At 40.2% G+C, this 27022-nt stretch overlaps 1 protein-coding gene across 1 annotated transcript; it reads right to left on the bottom strand.

The window, feature by feature from the left end:
* Positions 1 to 1042: 1042 nt before the first annotated feature.
* IL13RA2 (interleukin 13 receptor subunit alpha 2) lies at positions 1043 to 26284 on the bottom strand. The gene is made up of 10 exons (XM_075322644.1): positions 26234 to 26284; positions 21414 to 21563; positions 17185 to 17336; positions 14661 to 14814; positions 13562 to 13679; positions 10426 to 10610; positions 8337 to 8482; positions 7932 to 8079; positions 4807 to 4915; positions 1043 to 2907 (listed from the first exon to the last, which is right to left on the bottom strand). The coding sequence occupies exons 2-10, from the start codon at positions 21529 to 21531 to the stop codon at positions 2829 to 2831; spliced, it is 1209 nt and encodes a 402-aa protein (XP_075178759.1). The 5' UTR covers positions 21532 to 21563; positions 26234 to 26284; the 3' UTR covers positions 1043 to 2828.
* Between the last annotated feature and the right edge of the window lie 738 nt (positions 26285 to 27022).

Below are 27022 nucleotides of genomic sequence, written 5' to 3' on the forward strand. Positions count from 1 at the left end.
CAAATTTCTTTTATTTTTACACCAATATAGACATACACATACCGTCTATGATTGCAAGATTTCAGACACGCTGTCACACAGGGTGAAGGCGTGTCTGACTGCAATGAATCAGAGATGATGGGACTGCCGGTGGGTGGGGGAAGCAGTGAATATGTATGCAGATAAATGAGCGGTCTCGGAAGTAGTGTTGCAGGTGCACGGGAGACTGGTAAGTATAACGCACTTGCACTAATCCCCCTATCCCTTCTACCACCATTTTAAAGCACTGGATTCTGGTCCCTATAGCCTTACATGGGGACAGGCATCTGGACAGATATCCAGGATCAATTCTAGGCTGGAACCAGGTTTGGGTTTATTTTAAACCAGGTTGCACCCGCCAATCCAGGGTATATGCGGGTCCGTCCATCAATACTGGAATTCTCTCATTTTCTGCATAAACTGTAAACTAGCCAAGACCCTTAAGACCGAGCTCCTTTCATGAATAGCTACTCACAACCATTGTCCGCTTGGACTTTTGTTATTTTGATGAACTAATGGACGAATATACAGTTTAGGGTTTTGTTGAATAGCAGAGACTTATTACATACTAGATGGTGGCCCGATTCTAGCGCATCGGGTATTCTAGAATATGTATGTAGTTTATGTAGCCAGTACTACTCCCTCAGCAACACCCACATCAAATCCGGAGGCAGCTGAGCAGAGAGGTGGGCGGGACAAGCCGAGGAGGAAATAGGAAGCAGCCGCATCTCACAGCCTGCAGGGCCAGCGAGGGGAGTGAGAAAGTACTACAGAGTATGAAAAGAGAAGAAAGTGCAAGGTGAGTAGTATAGTGTTTTTTTTTTTGTTTTTTTGTTTTTTTACTGTGCGCGCTGGAGGCTTCTGCTGGGGTGTATATAGAGGCTTTGGCTTGTGGGGTGTATATACAAGCTGCTGGGGTGTATATGCTGGGGTGTATATAAAGGCTGCAGAGGTGTATATAGAGGCTGCTGGGGTGTATATAGAGGCTTCTGTGTGCGACGGTGTCTGTGTGCGATGAATCAGCGAAGCGTGGTTCAAATCCCACGCCAATTCGCAGCCTGACTGCGCCTGTCACTGATTGGTTGTGGGTGGCTGGTGCGACCAATCAGCGATGCGAGATCTCCGTTACAGACAGACAGAATTAGATAATTATATATATAGATTACGCGATTATTATTATACACCAGAAAGCAAAGCTAACTATTAATCTATTCAAGAAGATTGTGGGCCGCGTTAGTCTTTTTTTATTGAAAACTACAGCAAATTTAAAATAAAAATTATAACTTCCTTTAGGCAAGAAATTATTTCAATTACACTTTAAAATTCACATTGTACTAAATATATAAATATACAAACAGACCTTGTATGTATTGTATGTACAGTATATATATATATATATATATATATATATATATATATATATATATATATATATATATATATAGCAAAGCATAAATAAGTACAACCCAGCACTTTCAGATTCATAATTTTGTACGGGATTCCATACTACAAAATACTCCCAAAAAAGTGAGCCATTGATCGCAAACAAGATTTGTTATTTTGCACACACAAAAAATACATTTTCCTACCCATTAATTAAAGACCATGTTGCAAAAATGGGTACATCCCAAAGAAAATGTAAGGAGCAAAGCTGAACAGCAGATATTTGTCTATAAAAGGGCATTATATAACAAAGAAAAACCTTTACCATTTTACGTTGCCAGAAATGGCACCACATGGAAGAGAAATGTCACAAGACCTGAGAAAGTAAATAATTTTGCACACATGCACTTTTCCAACATGATGATTAGCCAAAATACACATCTAAGGTCACTTTTGCATTTCTAAAGATGAGCACTGTGAAAATGATTCATTGTCCAAGTATGTTCCCTGATCAAAACCTAATCGAACACCTATAGGGAATTCTGAAGAGACAAAATTTAATCACTCTTTATCCAGAATCCAGGCTCTAAAAGAGGTTGTTCTTGAAAACTGAAGTAAGGTAGTTGTTGCAACATGTTGCCAACTTGTTAATTCCATGTCTAGAAGACTTTGTGCTGTACTTGACCATCGGTTTTAGGTAGATACGAGCAAATACTGCAAATTATGTGAACTTGTGACTACTCTTTGCCTTCAAAGCATAAGATACTTCTCCATCATGCAATAATATCAGGGAGGCATCTGATTGGATCTAAATTTATTCTGCAGTAAAACGATGACCAAAAACATGCAGCCAATGTTATTAAGATTCAGCGTAAAGAAGAACGAGGAGTCCTGATAATGATGATATGGTCCAACAGAGCCTGATCTCAACATCGTGTCTGTGTGTCAACTTGATGACATGAATCCACTGTACTATATTCTCCTCATCAATGGTGTAACTTCGAGCTCATGGGAACCAACGCAATAGTCCCAACAGGGCTCCCAATTATTAATGTCTTTAATTCTATTAGTCTTTTCAGATAGGCCAATGGAACTTTTTGGACCCTCTAGGCTCCATGGCTCGGGTGCGTTTGCAACCCCTGCACCTGTTGTAAGTACGCCCCTGCTCCTCATTGTATTTATCAGTCAATGTCAGGTGGCAGTATACAGCACATCTATCCTCACATTGTAGTATAGGTGTTAAGTCATATATTAATCACAAATTCTTCTTGCTCTTCTAAGTGTCTTCTTTAAAAAACAGTCTCTTGGAAATTTTTGGAAAAAAATTCACATCTTTTTCAGTGCAGTTTAAAAACTTTAAGGATTCTTCTGTGAAATCAACTGCTCTCCTCCTACTCTTCAGATACCCATTGTTCAGAAAAGATAGATCAGCACTTAAGGGTATGTCCGGAATCGATTTCATACACCAGCGCCTTTGCCTTGCATTGTAATTTCTTGGACCAGTGTCTGAAAAAAAAAAAAAGTAAACTTTACAAACATTTTTTGTTTTCATTGTGGTAGCTAAATTTAATCTGATATTATACAGCGTCAACCCCAGGCAGCTTGAATGGGACATATTGACTCATTTTAAAGATAACATACTTTGAAAAGCCATGTGACTTCTCACCACCTAGTTCCTGGTGATTGACAGGTCTCTTCCTATACAAATCAGTCTAAAGGCCCCGTCACACACAGAGATAAATCTTTGGCAGATCTGTGGTTGCAGTGAAATCATGGACATATTGTTCCATTTGTACACAGCCACAAACCTGGCACTGATTGTCCACAATTTCACTTCAACCAAAGATCTGCCGCAGATTTATCTCTGTGTGTGACAGGGCCTTTAGAGTAGGGAGAAGCCATTGGGAACCTACCTCGGATGTCCTCTGAAACACACGGTTCCCAGGTGTCTTTTCTCTAAAATTGGGCAAGAGTAAAACACACATGGCTAAAACACAATCAGTCTCTAATTTTCCTGCCAAAATCCAGACACCATAAATCTCCTGTCATGTTCCATTTAAATATAGCATAGAAAAGGTTAGCGCTTCTATTAGGTACCATATTTTTTGAATTATAAGACACACTTTTTTTCCCAAAAATTTTGGGATGCATTTTATAAGCCGAATGTAGCTTACCAGGGGGCGCTGGGACGATGTAGCGGGGTCACGGGAAACCGGCAGGGGCACGTGTGGGGCAAAGCTGTGGGCCAGGGCTGGGAGGAGGGGGGGTACTGGTGGTATGAGGCAGGCAACATTGATCTCCTGATGACAGATGCAATGGACTTCAGAAAAATAGTGCATACGCAAACTGAGATCTTGGCTCTACATGATCTGAATTTGTTCATGTGCCGCTACTGGCGCCATTTATCTGAAGTCCATTGTTTCCACCATTTGGAGATTAATGGCATATTTCACACGCCGCCACGAGATTCTCTCCTCTCAGCATCTCCACTCATGCTGTCACCGACTTCCTATAACCCCACGCCACCCCAGGTAATCTACACTTGGCCTATAAGGCAAACCATAAGGCTACAAGCTGGACCCACATTTTAACATTAAAAATTATTTTTTTTACCTACTTTCCTTCTCTAAATCTGGGGCGCATCTTATAGTCCAGTGCGTCTTATAATCCAAAAAATAAGGTACATATAGTACATGGCCGTGAATTGCTAATGTAAAGTGTAAAGGAATTCTATCCCATACAAATTTATTCTCTCATCTCTACTTAATCGTCTTTACAAAAGTAAGTAAAAAATATTGTCTTAATGTACCCAGTATTATATTTTAATGGTATTTTCCATTGATTTATAATAGGAGCATGAGACATTTAGGCAATACCTGGGGGACAACACTATAGAAAAATAGCCTACTTGCAACATTTTCTGCTTACATTTAGTGTGTACTCAAGGGAGACCCATTTTTGTATAACGATATGTGACAATTTTTTTTCTTCAGGTGGGTCCGTTCTGAAGACCACCTTAAAAATCACCCAGAAAATACTCAAAAGAATGAACATAAGCATTTCTACATAAAAAGGACTTGCTCTTCACATGTTCAGTCTTTTGCTCAATATTTTAACCTCTTCAGCCCAAGCAATTAAAAGAAGTGAGATGGCCATTATTTTGACATTTTCTGCTGTGAAGATACTTTTTTTATAATCCATAGAAATCAATTGGAAAAATAAAAAAAATGTCTAGAGGACAATTGGACATCTTTTTGAACGTTTAGTTAGCATTTGTGTATAAATGCTGTTTCTTCATTGTTAAAGTAAAAAAAAAAAAAATCCAGAAAATTGCAGTACATAAAATACCGAAAATCCAGTTTATACAACAAATATGCTGAAAAAAGACTATTAAAAAAAACTTACCTCCTCTTTCTAACTGTGTATATACATGCAGCGACACATAAACATGTGAATACTGTGATCACAGCGGCAATGCAGTAGAGCCAACTGAGCTGAAGCTCGGAAGGAGGTTCTGGAAGGTAAAACAAAACCAAAAGAACTATATTAATAATTGGAGCATGACAAGGTGCAGTAAAACCATTAGTCATCTATAAATAAAAAGATTCTATTCACAGTTTATCACATATTCTACAATGGGAATGTACTGAATATCTTAAGAGGTTGTCCCACGATCTCAATCAGGAGCCCACTGTTACCCGGCCTTCAGGCTTCCTGCTTGCTGAGGAGCGGTACATTCCTGATTGATTGATTAATTAATTGACAGTTCAGTCTAGTGGCATAATTACATCTGAGGCCTGAACTGTGGACTCTCCAATGTTGAAAACAAAGGCAGCTTTGGTCCAACATCAATGGAGTGCAGGAGCTCTGACTAGACCTAGAGATCTGACCAGCTTCAGAGCAGATATTAAAAGCTAGAGAAGAGCCAGCTATCTGTCATGTCTCGTCTTAAAGGGAACCTGTCACCAGATTTGGTGACTATAAGCTGCGGCCACCACCAGTGGGCTCTTATATACAGTATTCTAACATGCTGTATATAAGAGCGCAGGCTGCTGTGTAGAACGTAAAATTACTTTGTAATACTCTCCTAAGGGTCGGTATGGTGCAGACTGGTCAAAGGGGTGTCTTCGTTCTCCAGTACCGGCACCTCTTCTTTCGGCCATCTTGGTCGTCCTTCTTCTGAAGCCTAGATGCATGACACGTTCTACGTCATCCGCACTAGCCGGCATTGAAGTCCTGCACTGGTGCACTTTTATCTGCCCTGAGCAGGGCAGATCAAAGTATTGTAGTGCACATGAGCAGGACCAAAATGCCGGCACGTGTACATGACGTAGGACGCGTCATGTGACCCAGGCTTCAGAAGGAGGACAAAGATGGCTGAAAGAGGAGGCGCCGGGACCAGAGAGCAGAGACACCCATCCGACCAATCTGCACCGCCCCCTAGGTGGGTATTATAAAGGTTTTTTATGTTCTAAATTATTATATGTGAATAGAAGGAAAAAACTCTGGGCACTGCTTACCATATGATGGTGCTTGCTGGCGATGTTTTCTAAATCCAAGACGTTCTTGGTGAAAAGGCCGCTTGCACTATTGTTGTCCCATAACAGGGTTCTTCTGAGCTTACACTCATGGAGTCACGGCTAAGGAAGAGCTAACAGCCACCGTGGTACTTATGCCAAGCAAAAAGAAGTATCCATCCAGAAACAGAAGCGACAGCACTCTTCGGTGTGAGAAGTTTTAATTCTGCTTCATACAAACAGGTGAGAAGGCATAGGGGAGGTAAAGGGAGGAAGCACAGAGGACGACGGTACCATTTCACACCTCTAGGGGTGCTTTCACGGGCCCACTTTTGGACCCGTGAAAGCACCCCTAGAGGTGCGAAACGGTACCGTCGTCCTCTGTGCTTCCTCCCTTTACCTCCCCTATGCCTTCTCACCTGTTTGTATGAAGCAGAATTAAAACTTCTCACACCGCAGAGTGCTGCCGCTTCTGTTCCTGGATGGATACTTATTTTTATGTTCTACACAGCAGCCTGGGCTCTAATATACAGTAGGTTAGAATACTGTATATAAGAGCTCACTGGTGGTGGCTGCAGCTGATAGTCGCCAAATCAGGTGACAGGTTCCCTTTAACCACTTCATGACATCAGCCTTAAGTGTACAGCACACATTGGAAGTGGGCATATGGAGTGGGCTCACTTGAAAGGTAATGGCTGCATATTACAGCCAGGACCTGCCTCTAACATTTGCGGGTGGTGTGGAGTTCTGCCCATGATTGTTACCCTGTTAAATCCCCATGTCAAACTCTGACAGCAGGATGTAACATGTGCTGGCATGGGGAGGTGCCATTTTAGGCATCCATTGGCACACCCGTGATGTGATCACTAGCCACCAATGCCTTGCTATGACAGCAAGGAGTCTGCTGAAGACCTCCATGTTAGCCATTAGCAGCGCTCTATTGAAATCCTGTCTGTGGCAGAGATTGAAATGAGACTACAATTTTTACTATATTCTGCTGTTGTAACAATCCAGCGTCATATCATTAGTTTTAGGGCTCCTTCACAAGACCAAAAACAAGGATGAGGGATATCCGTTGTTTTATCGGATCTCCCTTGGACAATTATTAATCTATGGAACATTGCCGATGAGCATATATGTTCTCTTGATGGCAGTGTATATCAGATGACACATACCAAAATCAGTCTATGGGTGTGTGTTAAACATCGGACTGCACTCAGATGACAGCCGAGTGCAGTACAATATACGTAGAGACAGACAATGGAGAAATTAAGTTCTCCATCTTCTCCACGCCTGTGATCTGATTCTGTCATGTGAGAGAATTGGAGCTCAGTGAATGACACTCGACTCACGCTCGCATCCAAGTTTGAGTCAAGTGTCACTACCATATCGCATCCGATGCTATCGCATGAGAACATCCACTAGTGTGGCCCCGGGCCTAGTAGTAAAACTACCCCAACAGGCTCCCTTTAACACTAGAAGTCACAGAAATTTCGAGCTCCACTCTGAAGTCCCGAAAGAGGGTCAAATGACCAAATACAAAAAACTGAATAGAACTAACTAGAAACTAAATGGCTAAACTCAATGGAAAACAACAACCTCCTCTGGTGCGACAGTAATGGCCTTAATTACAGAACAAAAGACGGTGATTATAGGATGTTAGCTAAAATCCTTCAGGTCATTCGACCTGTCTCTGGGTTCCAAGGGTAGAAATGTTAAATGACCTCTCTCTGGGACTTCTAGTGTTAAAGAAATTAAAGATGCATCAAAATCAGCTCCCTTATATATTCCAGGTAGCAAAAAAGAGATTTTCTCATACTGTGCATTATAAAAATTTTAGGGTCCTGCACATCATTTCCAACACCCCACTAAACAGAATGGACAGATGGCTCTTCTCGTAGCCAATTGTATTAGTGAGTGGCTTCCCTCCAAGGTGGTGGCAGTGGCACTTGAAATAATTTATATAATACAACTTTGCAGCTACCACTCCCTATCGCGCTGATCAAATATTACCTGTCCAGCACAATTCTGGGCTCCAATCGCTCCAATACCCATCTGCAGCACAATATATGTTTACTTTTCCTCGGACTCGTAAACACATGTTAGATGACTCCAATCTCTTAACACTGTATTGACTGATTTCTATCTGATTAGCAACAATCTAGAAAAGAAATTATAAACAAGTCTTAGAGCTAAAAATTTTTAGCCAAAAATATAATAACCCAACATAACTTTCCTGGGCTACTAAACTTAGTAAGCGTTAGCAAAATTGGATATTCACGGCTTCCCCAGAGAGGCGCAATGTATTTTAGAGTACTATAGTAATAATAGTATATTGGGATACTACGTATAAATCAGCACAGGGGAGTATAGATTGTGTAATGGGGCTAAGGAGTAGTTGTTAGAAGTCATACTAACCTGCCATACATCCATTTGGTTCTTGGACAGGATCTCGTACTGGAAACAATGAGCAGGAAGTTTGCCCTTGGGTTCTTTCCAGCTCAGTACTAATTCATCAGATGCGGCCATGCTCAAAGTTAGATTTTCTGGTATACCAGGTTTACCTATGAAACACATGACAATTTGGAATTTTAATTTTTCCATATATTTATACAGTTCAAAATAAAACATATTTCTATAAATTTGGCATTGACTTAAAGAGTATATGTTCGATTGTGCCGGCACCGTTCTTTACCGGCACAGAACAGCCACAGACTGCTCCTGTCGGTGATGCAATGGCTTCGTCAACGGACTGCAGGCTTCTTTTCTGCTGTGGTCTTCAGATTGGGCAGGACAGCCAACGTCATACTGATTGACAGTCGGTTCCCTGCTACCTAACTGCTAGAGGCAGCTGTCAATCAGCATGACATCAGCAGCCACTCCCCATTTACAAAGCAGAGCAAATGAGAAACCACTGCGCTGTTGACACAACATCAGTGGAAGCAGATGAATTGCCGGCATGGGCCATCTGTAACCACTCTGTGCCTCTGAAGAACGCTTTGGGCAAAACAGACAGGTAGGTAGCAACTACCTGCCTGTTTGTGCTTGGGCACATTTTTTATTTATTTTTTTAAGTCCTGTGTATACCCTTCAACTGTAAAAAATATTTATGGGGATCATCAATAACATTAAAGGTGGTTGTTCAGTCTTCTGATAAAAGACTGCATTCACTCTATGTGACCGCACTCTTCTGAACCCTGATAGTGTGCGGTGCCAGCACTGCCACCAAGAGCAGCTGGTCATCTGATCACAAATATGTAATTTGCTACATGTGGTCACATGAAGACTAGACGTGCTAGGCTTTTCTCAGTTCACTTGTATTTGGAGAACCCAAGCACGTCTAATCAGAATTAGGCCAGAGGTATGAGGATTGCTTTCTTGTAGTCAATCAACTGCCACCTCTTACTGGCAATACTAGTGAATCCTGATAGCGCACCGCACTCTGCTAGGATTCAGAAGTGTACAATCACAGAGTGACTGCAGACTTCTATCAGAAGACCGAACTACCCATTTAAAATTGTCTACCTAAAACTGTAACATTCATTCCATGCGTAATTACCAACATTTGTGTTAACTTATTTTCATCTTGGGTTATGTTTTAGTCCTGCCCTGGGACTGCCCCAACTCAAGTGAGAATCGTCAATCGACCCATAAGCCATACCTCCTAATGGGTCCTGTAATGCTCGCCGCCGAAGATGGCGCTGCGGTGAGCTGAAGTGGACCCACTGGACCACAGGAGATCCCAGGCCTACCCTTTCATGGGGTAAAATCTTGGATTGTGGCAACTGACCCCCAGGGCAGGGGTAGACACAGGAGCAGACAGGATAGAGTCTCAAGTGTAGATGGGGACCATCAGGGTAGCTTGAGGCAGACAGCACTGGCAGGATGGACAGGCAGAGTGTCTAGCACTAACAGGGCAGGATGGACAGGTTGAGTCTCTAGCACCAACAGTGTAGGACATATGGACAGAGTAATTAGTACCAATAAGGCAGGACGGATAGGCAGAGTCTCTAACACTAACAGAGCAGGACGTATGGACAGAGTAATTAGTACCAACAAGGCAGGACGAACTGGTAGCAGGTGCCAATAGGAAGGATGGCCTGAGACCAGGTACAGGCAGGAATGGGACTGGAACCAGGTGCCAATAGGCAGGACAGGCTGGGACCAGGTACAGAGAAGAATGGGACTGGAACCAGGTGCCAATAGGTGCTGAGGAAGAGGTGGCTGCCATTCAAGAGATTGAGGTTGGTGCTACAGTGTGCTCTATCCCAGCTCATTCAGTTGGGTCTAAAGTGGGAAAATTCCCATCCATATACCCTAACAGGGTGGCTTGTCACTATGGATGTAATGAACAAAGAGTTGTGCTTATCTGTTCCTTCATTTTCTACTAACCGCCATGTGGTCTGGTTTTAGACTTCAGATACCTAGATGTCAGTCTTGTTGTTCTTGTCCAATAGAAAGTTATTTTATACTATTAATACTGGGTAATTGATCATTTCTTTCTTACCTATATTTTGTGGCTGTAAAACAAAGTATGATGGTCTTATTGGGTCCATGCCAGGGATTCCAGCGACACAAAAGAACAAGTCTGAGAACATCTCAAATTCCTCACTTCCAAAATCACATCCTATGTTCACTTCATTCATCATCATGTACTTGTTACACGTCTTCTTCTGAGACATTCCTTCTTGCCTTCAAAATAACAGATTGGAGAAAGTATCCATGAGTAGAGCACATATGTGCCAATGGCTATCAGGTTCACAACTTACACTGCTAAATGGGTTAAATTTCATTAACATGGGCAACTCTGGCATAAAAACCTGTTATTTTGCCATAAAAAGTATCACAAATGTAGATCAGATTCTTATTACCAAGTTTTCCTGATTCCAAAACATCAGCTTCAGGTTTTCACTGTTCATTAAAGTGAGCATCTCCTCGAAATGCTGCTGCTCCATTGATTCTGGAACAGTTGTAATTTTTCTTGGACGCATCTCCATTCCAAAATTATGCCTCCCAGAAATAAAAGGGAACATTTTCCTTTTAATCAATTGGGCATATACCCATAGGCAATCTATAATGAGGGCAATATTGGCTACTTCCTGGGGTCAAACCTCCAGGGGGTTCCCATGGCCAGATTGGGCATCATGTATTGACCTCCCTCCCATTCCCCACCGAAGACCTCCGGGCAGGGAGCTTTACTAGAACGATGCTGTCGGCAATACATAACAGCAGTGCAGCTCCAGGGGAACTATATTATATAAGAGCTGTAGTACCCGGCGTTGCCTGGAATAGTAACTAAGTGTCTCTGTCTCTTTCCCTCTCTCTCACTCTCCCTCTCGCTTTCCCTCTGTCTGTCTTCCTCTCGGTCTGTCTCTCTGTCTGTCTCTGTGTACCTTCACTTGTAACCTGTCGATGGAATAAAAAGGTTTTTTGACACAGCCATCCGGTGAGTGCCTTTCGCTCTACTATTTTTACTCTGTCTTTCTCTCTTTTCTGTCTCTTTCTGTCTCTCTCCCTGTCTGCCTCTCTCTCTGTCTCTCTCTGTCTCTCTCTGTTTCTCTCTCTCTGCCTCTCTCTGTCTATGTATCTCTCTTTCTCTCTGTCTATGTATCTCTCTTTCTCTGTCTGTCTCTCCCTGTCTATGTATTTCTCTTTCTGTCTCGCTCTGTCTCTCTCTTTCTGTTTGCCTCTCTCTATGTCTCTTTCTCTGTCTGTGTCTCTCTTTGTCTGTCTCTCTATCCTTCTCTCTGTGTGTCTCTCTCTGTGTCTCTCTGTCTTTCTCTGTCTGTCTATCTCTCTGTCTGCCTCTCTCTCACTCTGTCTGTCTCTCTATCTCTATGTCTCTCTCGCATGTGTCTGTTGTTAATTCCAATGTATGCTCAGTAGGATTTTGTCACCGAGCAATATTCTTCTCAGTGCACAGTTACAGTGCACTCCCTCACTGCCTCTAATTAGAATGTTTAGCTATTAAAGACAAGTAAATTTATTCTATGCAAATTGCACCCATGTGAAGTTTTTAGAGACTACTGAATTCGAACAATTGCAAATAACGCATCAAGTTTGATGAATAATTAGTAATGCTCCTTTCTTAAGGCCGCTTTACACGCTACAATTTATCGTGCGTTCGCATGTGCGATCGCCCCCGCCCCCATTGTTTGTGCGTTACGGGCAATTTGTTGCCTGTGTCGCACAAAGTCGGTAACCCCCGTCACACGTACATACCTCCCGAACGACCTCGCTGTGGGCGGCGAACATCCTCTTCCTGAAGGGGGAGGGACGTTCGGCGTCACAGCGATGTCACATAGCGGCCGCCCAATAGAAGCGGAGGGGCAGAGATGAGCGGGACGTAACATCCCACCCACCTCCTTCCTTCCGCATTGCCAGCGGGACGCAGGTAAGCTGCAGTTCATCGTTCCCGGGGTGTCACACAGAGCGATGTGTGCTGCCTCGGGAACACTGAACAACCGGCGCGCAGAAGGACGATCAATTTTTTGAAAATGAGCGACGTGTCAACGAGCAACAATAAGGTGAGTATTTTTGCTCGTTCATAGTCGCTCGTAGCTGTCACACGCTACGATATGTCAAACGATGCCAGATGTGCATCACTAACGACGTGACCCCGACGACATATCATTAGATATATCGTAGCGTGTAACGGGCCCTTTACTGTCCAATATTCTTCTTAGTGCACAACAGTGACAGTGCGCTCCCTCCCTGGCTCTAATTAGAAGTGAAGGGACAACAAGAGAGTGTACTGTGCACATTGTAAGAAAAGAATAGGGCAAGTAGGGAGAGCAGAGACGAGCCCCACCATGAAAGTAACATCAATTTCTCAATCGGGGCTAGTCCCTTCTCTTCCGACTTGCCGTATTCTTTCCTTACAATGTGCACAGTGCACTTTCTTGCTGGCTCTTCACTTCTAATTAGAGCCAGCGAGGGAGCGCACTGTCACTGTGCACTGAGAAGTATATTGCACAGTCAGAAAGGAGCTTTACTAATCATTCACCAAAATTTATATATTGTTTGCAATTGTTCAAATTCAGGAAATTCCTAAAAACTTGACATGAGTTGAATTTGCATAGAAACAATTTACTTATCTTTACTAGCTAACCATTATGGACAGAATACTATTGTGACACATCACTAGATAAGTTGTGAGTAGTTAAGTGGTTCCTAATTCATAACAAAAACATTTTTCTACATGCAAGTTACAGCGTATCACTGATTCTCGACCCTGGAAACATTTTACAACCACTGATTTATTTAGCAGTAGTATAAATTCCTTAGCCCTACCATGCAGTGTCATTTTGACCTGACCTGAGTCTGCCCTCCCTTATTATTCAGGAATATGGCACCAACTTATTACCGTAATTCCTTTCTGTATTGCAAACCTTTTCTTTAGCGTATAGTTTATAGTAGTGTATAGATTACTTGCTGGTAACAACAACTATAGTGCTAATTACCTCTATAGGTAAGATAGTGCTAACGACCAATTCAGAAAGTTACTGACTAATACAGTAAAAATCCTGAAAACCACAAATAATAGATATAGAAAAAATATTGTAAATGTATACTTTTCTTAAACTTTATTTGCTGAAATTAGAATGAGCCTTCAATCCAAATCAAAGACATCATGCCCTTACCAGTACAGGAGCTCATAGTTGTCGTTGCTGCCGAGTACGCCTGCTTTCCATTCACATTTTAGGTTTTCATATTTATGATTGATGCACCTGAAGTCTTTCACTTTTGTTTCAGGAGCTCCTGCGGAATAAGGAATTGTTTGTCAAATTGATTGTCAGTGAGACTGCTCACATTAAACTTAATTCCCTTTGCTTTAGCGCTGAAAGGGTTAATGTCATTTTTACTTTCCAGCAGCTTCTGACTCTTGGCCTCAGGTGCTTCCGGTTGGTGATCACTCCCTTCCCCTATATATAGTCACATCTCTCAGTAGTGGGCACTGGTTAATCTGAATCCATAGTGTAGCTAGGCCTCAAGGTGGAAGGAGCTGCTTGAGCCCTTCTTACAGTGAAGCGGTGTAGGCTGCAGTCCTGGTGTTTGACTGCAGCCATGAAGTGGGGCTTTATCCTTTGTTGCTTCTACCTTCTTGTCTTGTCTTGTATTAGTGCAGCGGTGGGACTAGTGATCCTCACCTGCCAACTCTCTAGCAATGGTTATTTTACGGTCTCTCAGGGCTTCAGGTATCTTGCTCAATGACAGGCGCGGAACCTGTATAGAGACTGGTTAGGAGTGCAGGGTCCAGCTGCAGGTGAGTGCAGGTGGTGTCCAATCATCCCTCTCCCTAGCGCCAGGGCCCACCATTGTTAATGTGTCCCCAGTGAACCCCTTGTTGGTTGTGGTGAAACCCCTGCTTGTTGTGTGTCTTGCCTCACGCTAGACCTTCCCCAAGTCCATGCGTGACATATACATGTCAATATCAGGCAAAACCAAAGCATTTTCCTTATAATTAAAAGAACTGTCTCATCTTCATCAGCAGGAGCACACTGAACCCCAGCCCTCCAGCTATTTGCTTGTTGGGAGTTAGTACACTTATAATACCGCAAAGGTAGGGATTGCGTTAATATCTTGAGTATATTCAAAGCTGTTAGATTCCCCTTATTATGTAAGCTGTTGTGCTATCATAAGCAAAAATTGGTATTGAAGCTGATCGGATCAGCAGCTAAAACAGCACTCCATCTATATTGGAAGCAGCTTCAGTTTTCCTTTTTATCCTCATCCTCTTACCTTCTAAAGAAACTTGGTAGTTGACTTCTACCCATTCACTCCATACTTCATTTCCTCCTGTACACTGGCCTCGCAAATATGTTCTTATTTTTATAACTGCATTCTTCTCAAGATTAAAGGCTCCTCTGTAGGTCAGCTGTTTAATCCTAACTGACTTTGTAAAAAGAAATAAAAACATATAAAATGAATGAGGATTTTACTAAAACTTACGAACACAAGGAAACATTTTTCCATTAGTTAAAGCCTATTGGTCTCCAGATTTCACAATATAAACTGCATATACCTCAGATGAAATAAGTATTGAACACATCACCAATTTTCTAAGTAAATATATTTTTAAAGGTGCTATTGACATGAAATTATCACCAGATGTCAGTAACAACCCATCCAATCCACACAAGCAAAGAAATCATACCACAGATGCCCACATATTAAGTTGTGTGTCATAATGAGAAATGACACAGGAAAAAAGTATTGACCATGTTTACTGAAATTTTATTAATGCTTTGATCAAAAGCCTTTGTAGGTAATAACAGCTTTAAAGTGTTTCCTATATGGAGAATAGTGGCAAGCATTGCTCAGGTGTGATTTTGGCCCAATCTTCCACACAAATATTCTTCAAATTGTACAGGTCTCATAGGCTTCTTCTCTGAACTCTGAGCTTTACTTACTTCCATACATATTCTATTGGATTCAGGTCAACTGATTGGAATGGCCATTCTAGCAGCTTTATTTTCTTTCTCTGAAACCAACCCTAAGGGCGGCTTTGAACATTGCAACATCGCACGTACGATGTCGGTGGGGTCAAATCGAAAGTGACGCACATTCGGCGTCACTTTCGACATCGTAGTGTGTAAATCCTAGATGATACGATTAACGAGCGCAAATGCGTCGTAATCGTATCATCGGTGTGTTCTCCAACATTTCCATAATGCCGGTGCCGCGACAGGTACGATGTTGTTCCTCGTTCCTGCAGCAGCACACATCGCTGTGTGTAAAGCCGCAGGAGCGAGGAACATCACCTTACCTGCTGCTGGCGGCTATACGGAAGGAAGAAGGTGGGCGGGATGTTTACATCCTGCTCATCTCCGCCCCTCCGCTTTGATTGGCCGCCTGCCGTGTGACGTCGCTCTGACGTTGTACGACCCGCCCCCTTAGGACGGAGGCGGGACGCCGGCCAGAGCGACGTCGCAGGACAGGTGAGTGCATGTGAAGCTGGCGTAGCGATAATATTCGCTACGCCAGGAATCACAAGATATCGCTGCTGCGACGGGGGCGGGGAGTATCGCGTGCGACATTGCAGCATCGGCTTGCGATGTCGCAACGTGCAAAGCCCGCCTAAGAGTTTCCTTGGCTGTGTGTTTGGGATCATTGTCTTTCTGAAATGTTCACCCTCTATTAAGCATCATCATCCTGGTGGATGGCAGCAGATATTTATCAAGAATATCTTAGTACATTTGTCCATTCATCCTTCCTTCAATCATATGAAGTTTTCCAGTGCCGTATGTTGAAAAACAGCCCCACACCATGATGTTCCCATCTCAATACTTCACTGTTGGTATGGTGTTTTGGGGGTGAAAATCTTTGGCAGTCAAACAAGGTGTGTATTATGGCATCCAAAGAGTTCAACATTGTTCTCATCCAACTAGACTATATTCTCCCAGTATTTTACAGGCATCTCTACATGTTGTTGAGAAAACGTTAAAGCATAATTTTTGTACAGTTATACCTGCTGATTCCAGGTCTTTCTGTAGCTCTCCAAAGGTGGTCATTGGCTCTTGGACAACTCTTCTGATTATTCTTTTCACTCCTCTGTCTGAAATCTTGTGTGGAGTACCTGGTCGTTGTCAGTTTATGGTAAATAAAGTTCCTTCCACTTCTGCGTTATACCCCCAACAGTGCTTACCCGGAACCCTCAGTAATTTAGAAATTGTTTTTCACCAACGCCATCAGTATGTTTTGCAACACATAAGCTGCATAGGTCAACAGCTCAAGGGTTTTACCAATCGTGTGATGTTTCTTGTGTGGAACATTGGTAATGAGATATCTTTTTATAGTCGATCAGTTTAACAAGCTGATATTATTTTTCACTAAGTGTCAATTTCTTATTACTGCTAGATTTCAGCTGCTGTCATGACTTTCCATGGCTTTTTGCACTTCTCTTTCTTCATGTGTTCAATACTTTTTCCCAGTGTCAATTCTCATTATTAGATATAACTTAATTTATGGACTTCTATTGTTGGATCGGAAGTAGCAGTGATGTCTGACACTTGCACAAAGGGAACTTGAGTCTATGCTAATAGGAGGGCAGGACAGTAAAATGTAACTTTGGAGATTGCAGGAAATAGGCTTGGGATTTCGGAACAAGAAGCAGGCGACACAGGGACACAGTGAGGCTAATGGGAGGAGATAGCTAGGCTAATGCAGTGCGGAGGCAGCATTATCTTCCAGGCTACATCCACCCCATAACCTGGAAGAGCTCATTACCATAAATGAAGAAAAGATATTATAATTGTTATCTTACCTTCCATCTTTGTTCATTGACGACTTGGTGGGTTATTTCATACCGTACAGGACACTCATTTGTGCTATTTATGAAAGCTGGAGGCTGCCACGTCATTTCTAAAATTCCCAAATTTCCAAGGTCCTTTATATGTATATTAGAAGGTGGATCAACTGAAAGGAAGAATAATTAAAATATTATCAATAATTTCTTTTGCAATACTAAAATTTGTATTAAATATTATATTTGAGCATTTCTGAAGGATAAATCCATGGGGAGAATTATCCTTTCTTTTCCTGAAGTAAAAAAAAGTTGAAGTGCTTCAAAAAGTTTATGGTCCAAAATGGTATTCATAGATAAATCTGATGTTGCGCCAGATATTTCTTGACTTTTCCACAACTTTATGTCTTGTAGGTTGGGCTTTTTCATACATTCATTGATGTTGGAGACTGTGATTGCTTTATTTTTGTGCACACAAGGAAAATTGTTGCCATTCTTCATGACATGGAACAGACTTAGGAGATAGAGCCATGTTGAGGCACTCCATTTTTTTTTCGGGCATGGTGGGCGTAAAAGGAAAATAATATATGCAAAGTCAAATAAATCATAGTAAATATGTAATTTATTCCTAAAGGGGTGGTCCAGAATATTTACATTGGTGGGCTATTCTTAGGATAGGTCATCAATATTTGATCAGTGGGGGTGCGACACCCAACACTCCCGTTGATCAGCTGTTCCCCGCTCTGGCAGAAGTCCTCTATTGCGCTGCTGAATAGGGATAAGCGGACACGAACTTTAAAGTTCGGTGTTTGTACCGAACGCAAACTTTACAAAAAAAAAAAATCAATGTTTGAGTTCAGAGGTCAGGTGCCTTACGTATCCTGACCACTTGAGCGAGCATCGCTGTGCTCGGATACACTTGGTGCTCGGCCCAGTGCGAGCTTCTTCCAGTGTTTGAACGGCGCACACTGGGGGTAAAATCAACATTATCGTATGTAGTGTGCACCAAACAAAAAAGAATGAAAAAAAACTTGCTCTCCCTCCCCCGGAAGTGATCTGTTTATGGTTGGCTGCAAAGAGCCAAACTTCTAATCAGTGACTTCCAATGAAGTTCAGGTCAAGTCCAGGTTCACAACAGAACTTTATCTAAAGTCCTGCTGAATTTGGAAAACCCAAACTTCCTCAGGTCCGCTCATCTATAGTGCTCCGTCTAGTGTATACTAGTCATAGCCAAGTACTGCACATTGGAGCCCTACTGATTCTGAAAGGGGCAGGTGTGAAGTACCCAGCCACAACCCCTATATTGTTGATGGAGCTGAACTGTGCTGTGCAGCTTTGCAACTGAGGACTTCTGCCCGGTAAAGAAGACATCTGATCATCGATCAGTCAGTGATCACATATTGATGAGATGACCTCTCCTCAGGATAGACCATCAATCCTGGACAACCCATTTAATTACCAGCTGATTATATTTTTTTTTGTCTTTTGAAATTTCTGTAACTACGATTTTTTTTTTTTTTTTTATTAATTTAACTGTGTATTTTTATTCCTGTATTATTTTTTTTTTTTGCACTGTTTTATGGTGAATATAAATTACTGGGAAATGTATCTTATTTTTTGTGACACAAATATAACAAAAAAAACATTTTTTTTAACATCTATTTTTGTTTCCTTATTTTTTTTTGTGTACTATTCAGGGTATTATAGTCATGTTGGTACCTATCGGTAATATGTGCACATTTTTTTTTTACTATATGTTTGTACTTTAATGTATTTTGTATGAAAATCAATCTTTTTTTTTTTTTTTAATGTTTAACTATTTTACAGGTTGTTTTTTTTCCTTAATTGGACATTTTTTTCCCCCCACTATAACTATGTGATAGGGGGTCATTTTTAAGCCCAGTTCTAGGAGAAAACAGTCCATTACAGTGCTATATCATTAGGAAAGGTCAACTGAATTTACGGAGTCTGAAATACCTGGTAAATACCTGGAGGCACTGTCTATGCTCTTATTCACTACATAGAGCTCACTAAGTGCTATGTAGACATCAACAGAAAATATAAAAAAAATGGTGCAGGTGACAGCCAGTAAAAAATGTACATTACCAAAAAATAGAAAACAGATGGAAAATAGTATGACTACAGCTTATGCTATAATGTTTGTGTTTCAAACAAAGACTTACATGCCAAAGCTTTCAACTACTGATAAACAAAGGAACAAAAAATTCTAAAAACGAATTGAGTTGTTTTGCATTTTTACATATAAAAATGGCCATTTTCATACCTGCCCAGTAGCCATGTTATTGCAATCTCATTGTACTGGGTTCTACTCTATCTTGCTGTCTCTGAGATTGCTGTGATGTGGCTACTAGGCAGGTATGACTATGGCCATTTTGATATGCAGAACATCTAAAAAAAAAAATGTTTGCTTTTTTTGTTCCTTTTGTTTTTTTTAGTATTGAAAGCTTTGGCATGTAAGTCTTTTTGTCTGTTTGTAACGTATATGGATTATGTTTATTTCGCTGACCGCGCTTCCAGGCCTTCCCTGTCCTATTAGCCACAAGTGTTTATATGCTTTAATGCTGGGTCTCTCTTTGCCCATATATGTAGGTTTTTAAAACCCAGCGAGAGGCAGCAAGACAGAGTAGGTCCCAGTATAATGAGATTGCCATGACATGGCTACTGGGCAGGTATGAAAATGGCCATTTTGATATGCAGAACATCTAAAAAAAGTTTGCTTTTTTTCTTCCATTGTTTTTTAGTATTTTAAAGCTTTGGCATGTACTGTAAGTCTTTTTGTCTGTTTGTAACATATATGGATTATCTTCATTTGGCTAACTGTGCTTCCAGGCCTCCCCTCCCCCATTAGGCACAAGTGTTTTTATTTTTTAATAGCAGGTCTCTCTTTGCCCATATATGTAGATTTTAAAACCCAGCGAGAGGCAGCAAGACAGAGTAGGTCCCAGTATAATGAGATTGCTGAGACATGGCTACTGCGCAGGTATGAAAATGGCCATTCTGATATGCAAAACAGCTAAAAAAATTTTTGCATTTTTTGTTCCTTTATTTTTTAGTATTTCAAAGCTTTGGCATGTAAGTCTTTTTGTCTGTTTGTAATGTATATGGATTATGTTATTTTGGCTGACCATGCTTCCAGGCCTCCCCCTCCCCCATGAGGCACAAGTGTTTTTATGCTTTAATGGCGGGTCTCTCTTTGCCCATATATGTAGATTTTAAAACCCAGCGAGAGGCAGCAAGACAGAGTAGGTCCCAGTATAATGAGATTGCTGTGACATGGCTACTGGGTGGGTATGAAAATGGCCATTCTGATATGCAAAACAGTTAAAAAATGTTTTGCATTTTTTTGTTCCTTTGTTTTCTAGTATTTCAAAGCTTTGCCATGTAAGTATTTTTGTCTGTTTATAATGTATATGGGTTATATTTTTTTGGCTGACCATGCTTCCAGGCCTCCCCTCCCCAATAGCTACAGTTGTTTTTATCCTTTAATGGCGGGTCTCTCTTTACCCATATAGGTAAGTTTTAAACCCAGCGAGAGGTAGCAAGACAGAGTAGGTCCCAGTACAATGAGATTGCCATGACGTGGCTACTGGGCAGGTATGAAAATGGCCATTTTGATATGCAAAACATCTGAAAAAAAATTTAGAATTTTTTTGTTCTTTTGTCTTTTAGTAGTTCAATGTTTGTGTTTGTAGACTAACTATGCACACGCAGATATTAAACTCTTTAAATAGGCTCTAACCTAATGAATAATAAGACTTTGAGGTGCAATGTAATTACAGGGGTTATCTAGGATCAGAAAAAACATGCCTTCTTTTATTCTTAAAACAGCGCCTCTCTCGTTTATGGGTTGTGCCTGGTACTGCAGTTCAAAAGAGTAGTTGTTCTTTCAATTAAAACCTGTGGACAAGAGAGGGAATGTTCCTGGAGAGAAAAACATTTTTTTTCTAATGGCAGACAACCATTTTTATGGTTATCATGTGCAAAATAGCATTACAAATATTTAGTACCGAGTATCACAAAAACACCCACTAATCTGGCCGACATCCAAGCTGATGGGTAGAAGTAAGTAACAGACCTGGACGAATTTTCATGCTCTGCATTCCTGGAATTAATTCTCATTTTTCGAAATTGTTTAAGAGTTTACTGCCAACAGTCGGGCGGATTTATGACTCCGGTTATAATTTGTTGAGTAATATTTAATAGACGCATAAAGAAAGGATAATATTTACCAGCCATCTGTAGTGTTGATGAGCTCCGGACATAAAGGGTTAAGTATACAATAAATCTTGATATGTACTGAATTCTTCTCATATTATTACATATGAAGGATTGCTTCAGATCCCACATTTCTTTTACTTTCACAAGTAAGAAAAAAATCACTGAAAAGAGATGGAAAATGGTGAAAATTAATGCAAATAATTAAAAAATAATAAAAGAAAAAAAAATAACATGAAGGCCCTGAGTCATCATTAACAGTTTATTTTAAGCTACTTTTCTTTTTTGTCTTGGGGTATTAGTTGCTGTTTTGTGCACAAACGTCTTCAAAGTATTCATGAATTTGGCTGAAAGTCAAAAACTTTCATTTTTTACTGTCTTGAACTGTTTAACTGTTTTTGCCCCTGACTAGTGCAAAAAGTCACCTGTTTCCTAAAAAGATGCCAAAAATTGTGACAAAACACTGGCATCTTCAAAAATACAGTGATGTGCGGCGAATTTTGTGACTTTTTAAAAAGTTGCAATCAATGAAGCAGGTAAAAAGAAATGGAATCCATAAACTCTGCCCATCAAATTGAAAACAATAATAAACATAAAAAGGCTTAAATAGGATAATAAATTAGGTCAAACAAAAGAAAAGGGACAAAACACAAAAGTAGATAAAAAGCAGGCGCAAAATCATTCATGAATCAAGGTGAGTAGGCCAACGAGTACATTAGACTCGCCACTACACTAATAAACACAGAGTGAAGGAAAAAACAGACTCCAAACTTCACAGCAGCAGACTCTAAAGTAGCAGGTGGATGGGCACAAGATAATTCCTCAGCAGTTCCTTCCACCAGGCTGGCCAGAGTATAATAAATTCTAACAGCAGCAAGGACTGCTGGGAAAGCTCCAGTATTTAACCTAAATGGGTGTGGGCCCAAAACAGCTACAGCTGACCTGCACTGCTCTGAGCTGCTGACAACAAAACTGAAATTAACTCAGGAGATGCCAAAGGAAAGCAAACTTCGTTTAAATGAGAAGTCTAGATGGCGATGGGAGGCTCCAGTCCTAAGGTTGTGACTAGTCTCAAAACAGTAGAGAGACAACTCTGACATCACTTGAAGTGACAGGTAGACCTTAAACTATAGGTATATATTAAGATATGTGTTGTGAATATCATCAGAGATGGTGCTGTTCCCGGGAGTGTTTCTGGACTCCTTCTGGTGGTTAGTGCTGGTAGTGAGTCTGATTCTGCATCTGTCGCTCAGACAGGTGTTGGAGATTATTGCTGATTCAGGAAGCCTACGGAGTCCAGCCTCGGGGGATATAGGAAGGCAGTCTCTGTCTAACCTTTGCAGGTGATAATTGTTTCTTCTCCATGTGAAGATGTCCTGAGTTTTGTCCTCCAGCCTGTAGGCTTTTGCCTTTCCCTTTAGGTTTTTGTTTTGCCTTTTTTTTGTGCCTTTTTGCATTCTCCAGGATTGATTTCTACAGCGGTTTTTCGTTCCTTTGCATGGATTTTTTTTTCATGTCATCCTGAGTCTGCAGCTATGCCTGATAAGTATTTTGTTCTCTTATTCTAGGCTTCGTTAAAGGCTGAATTTGCACTGTAGGACATTTATTCCCAGCAAGAAAGGGAGTTTTTACTACCTGTCTGATCAGGAGTTTTGCATTTTTGTATCTCATCTGTTTTTGTAGTTAAGATCTTTTCAATTATATTTGAATTTTCTATTTAAATTTATTTCCACAAGAGTTCCTTATATAGTGGGAGGAAAAATCGTGTGATCTTTAAGGGAATTTTTGATTATCAGGTGTTGATATTATTCAGAGTTTTAACTGGCCGGAACCAGCAATCTATCCTATACTTTTGTATCTAGCTAGCAGGGCCTCACTTTGCTTAACTCTATATTTACCATCTGTGTGTTGTTTTTTTCTTACATCACCGTCATTATATGTTGGGGGCTTTGACTTTCCTTTGGGAAAGTCAGGATTCCTCATTCCATCTTTGAGGTTAGTAGGTTCTCCGGCGGTGACTAGGCATTTAGGTTTGTTAGGAACGCTCCACCGCTACTTCTAGTTGTATTTGTCCAGTCAGTGGATTGTAGCCAGCTAAGTTTCCAACTACTCTTGTGTATCAACCTTTTTATGGGATTTTTGCAAGATCTTTTGCGGTCTCCTGACCATAACAGGTATGTGTTGCACCAGTGAGAACTTTTGAACAATACTAAATCCATGTACATTCAACATAACTAAGCATTATCCTAACTTTTACACAACTATGTTCATATATGTTCATTTCAGCTAGTCTCCACCCACTAGCTCAGAGATAACTGAAAAGTAAAGATAGAGTCTGCAGAGCAAAAAAAAACTGATGAAAAATGCACTTATTTTTAATATTTAACATTTTTAAGTAAGTTGCCCCAGTGAGAATTTTTGAAGAATACTAAATCTATATATAGTCAACATAAGTGACCATTATCCTAACAACTTTTACACAACCATGTCACATGTACCTACACACAAAGATCATTTTTTTTTTATGCCCAGTTTTATCTGTTATTTATTGTCTGTCAGTAAGGAACATGGAGCAGATAAGTCAATAGGATTGATAATGTCATGGATGTGACATGAGATTTTTTTAAGAAGATTGTATAGGTAATAAAAAATTTTTTTTAGTTTTTCAAATATTAAATGTAAAAAAAATGAAAAAAAAAATTCTGCTCTTATCTACTTTATTTCTACTTTATTTTAATCCTGGAGAACCCCTTTAATAATGTTATATTAATAGTCTAGTTAGTGTCAGTGCCAGATGTGTTTCCGCAGTGGCAGCCACCTGCTCTGCCAATTACTGGGCAGCAGTCCAAGCCAATTTCAGCACTGCCGAACGAGAACAGCATCCATAAAGCGACTCATTAAAAAGTCTATAACACACTCCAATAAAAAGTTACAAAGGCCCAGTATTCGCTTGTTAATGCACTTTAGTGGCCGTTGTTGCAGGACTGGGCTGTTTGTGTGCCCACATCCAGCCTCTATGAATGGACCACACGTCTTACAAATGTGCAATATACAGAGGGTCCATTGGATTTGCTGCATACATGCGCAGCATGCATAGATAACAATGCAGCCCTTACTATAGATTTATTTATGCAACATACCCTATACTCATAGATTTCTTCAAAAGGGTAATTTTAGGACCTGACATGCTACCCGAAAAATATCACAGTGCAAATCAAATATTCCTTCTGAAACAAATTTCAATATCAATATTGAATTAAATACGCAATTAATATTAGTGGCTCCAATACGAATATAATCAACTAATGCTCATCCCCAAAGTTACTGGATATTCTAATTAGCATATAACAATTTTGAATTAAATATTTATAAATATGACATATTTGATTCTCTTGTAAGACTTTCACATGCTCCTGCCCAAAAGGTGACACATATATGAAAGAAAAGTTTAGAACAAAGATGCCTCTTGTCATATGTTTTATAGAGATAGATAGATAGATAGAGGGATAGATAGATGGATAGATAGAGGGATAGATAGATGGATAGATAGAGGGATAGATAGATGGATAGATAGAGGGATAGATAGATAGATAGATAAATGGATAGATAGATAGAGATAGATAGAGGGATGGATAGATAGATAGAGGGATGGATAGATAGATAGAGGGATGGATAGATAGATAGAGGGATGGATAGATAGATAGAGGGATGGATAGATAGATGGGCTAGATAGAGATAGATAGAGGGATGGATAGATAGAGGGATGGATAGATAGAGGGATAGATAGATAGATAGATAGATAGATAGATAGATAGAGGGATAGATAGAGATAAATAGAGGGATAGATAGATAGAGATAGATAGAGGGATGGATAGATAGAGGGATAGATAGATAGAGAGATAGATAGATAGATAGATAGATAGATAGATAGATATATGGATAGAGATAGATAGAGGGATAGATAGAGCGATAGATAGATAGATGGATAGATAGATGGAGATAGATAGATGGATAGATAGATAGATGGAGATAGATAGAGGGATAGATAGAGGGATAGATAGAGATAGAGGGACAGATAGATAGAGCTAGATAGAGATAGATAGAGGGATAGAGAAATAGAGGGATAAATAGATAGATGGAGATAGATAGATAGATAGATAGATAAAGGGATAGATAGATAGAGGGATATATATATATATATATATATATATATACTGTATATATATAAAATATATATAGAGAGCTAGATAAAAGGATGGATATAGAGGGATAGAAGGATAGATAGAAGGATAGACAGATAGATAAAAGGATAGATGGATAGATAGATAGATACATGGATAGATAGCGGGATAGATAGAAGGATACTTGTATATATATATATACATATATATATATAATAGCTAGATAAAAGTATGGAGATAGATGGATGGATAGATAGATAGATAAAATGATAGATGGATGAATGGATAGATAATAGATGGATGATAGATGGATAGATAGATAGAAGGATAGATGGATGGATGGATGGATAGATAGAGTGATAGATAGCTAGAAGGATAGATAGTGATAGATAAAATAGATAGTACAATTATTATTTTTTTTTACATTTTCAACATTAAAAATATAAATAAACATATAAATCTTTTATTTTTTTACATTAAAAATACACAGAAAATAAATAAACATGCAAAAAAAATACAGAAAATAAAAAAAATAAACCTGCAAATCAATAAATGTAATCCAACGCAAACTGATCAGATAGGGAAATATTCTGCAAATTAATAAATAACTTTGCCTTAAGTGTAACTCTGATAAAACCTGAGTGTGCACTTACCAGGTGGCTTATTCTGTATCAGTATGTGCCTGGTGTTCTTCGCTGCTACATACTACAGAGCAGACTAAATATCTGTCCGGAGAAGGTGTGGTCAGAGGAGGGCAGCACTCGCCTGAGTCACTGAAAAGACTCCGTTATTGCCATTCATTATTAACTTGGTAAATAGATCAGAAAATGTTTTGTTAAGGATGCTATTTCTACAGTAGGGACATATTTGTCACGCAACCACAGAGCCGGACATATTTCACCAATTTAGAATGTTTATGATAATTGTGTAATAGTCGCCTGCGTATTAATCAAGGCCGGTTTTGGACAAAGTAGGACCCTGGGCAAAAGTCTAAAGTAGGGCCCTAAATGCTCACGTAATGCACCATCACATGCAATCATCTAGGTTCAGATTGGTAAATGAGCGCGATTGACAATATTATGTCCTTAGAAGTTGTTTCCGGCCTCTTTACACAGAATGAGGACGATTGGTGGGCACAGAAAAATCACCAAAAATCCAATCACCCGATGAATGTGCAGCATTTTGCTCATTCGTTGAGCAATTGCTGACATGTTTAAACCTATGAACTCTTATCTTCGATGCCGGGATTTATAAATGACGCTATATACACACAGTATATGACACACACACATACTCATATGTATACACAGACATAGTACACACACATACACACACCAAGCACATACACACACCAAGCACATACACACATACGTACACACACACTCATATACAGAGCATATACATACACATATATGTCTTCACATATATACCACCAGGTTAGA

Source organism: Anomaloglossus baeobatrachus, chromosome 9 (genome assembly GCF_048569485.1).
Source record: "Anomaloglossus baeobatrachus isolate aAnoBae1 chromosome 9, aAnoBae1.hap1, whole genome shotgun sequence".
Classification (NCBI taxonomy): domain Eukaryota; kingdom Metazoa; phylum Chordata; class Amphibia; order Anura; family Aromobatidae; genus Anomaloglossus; species Anomaloglossus baeobatrachus.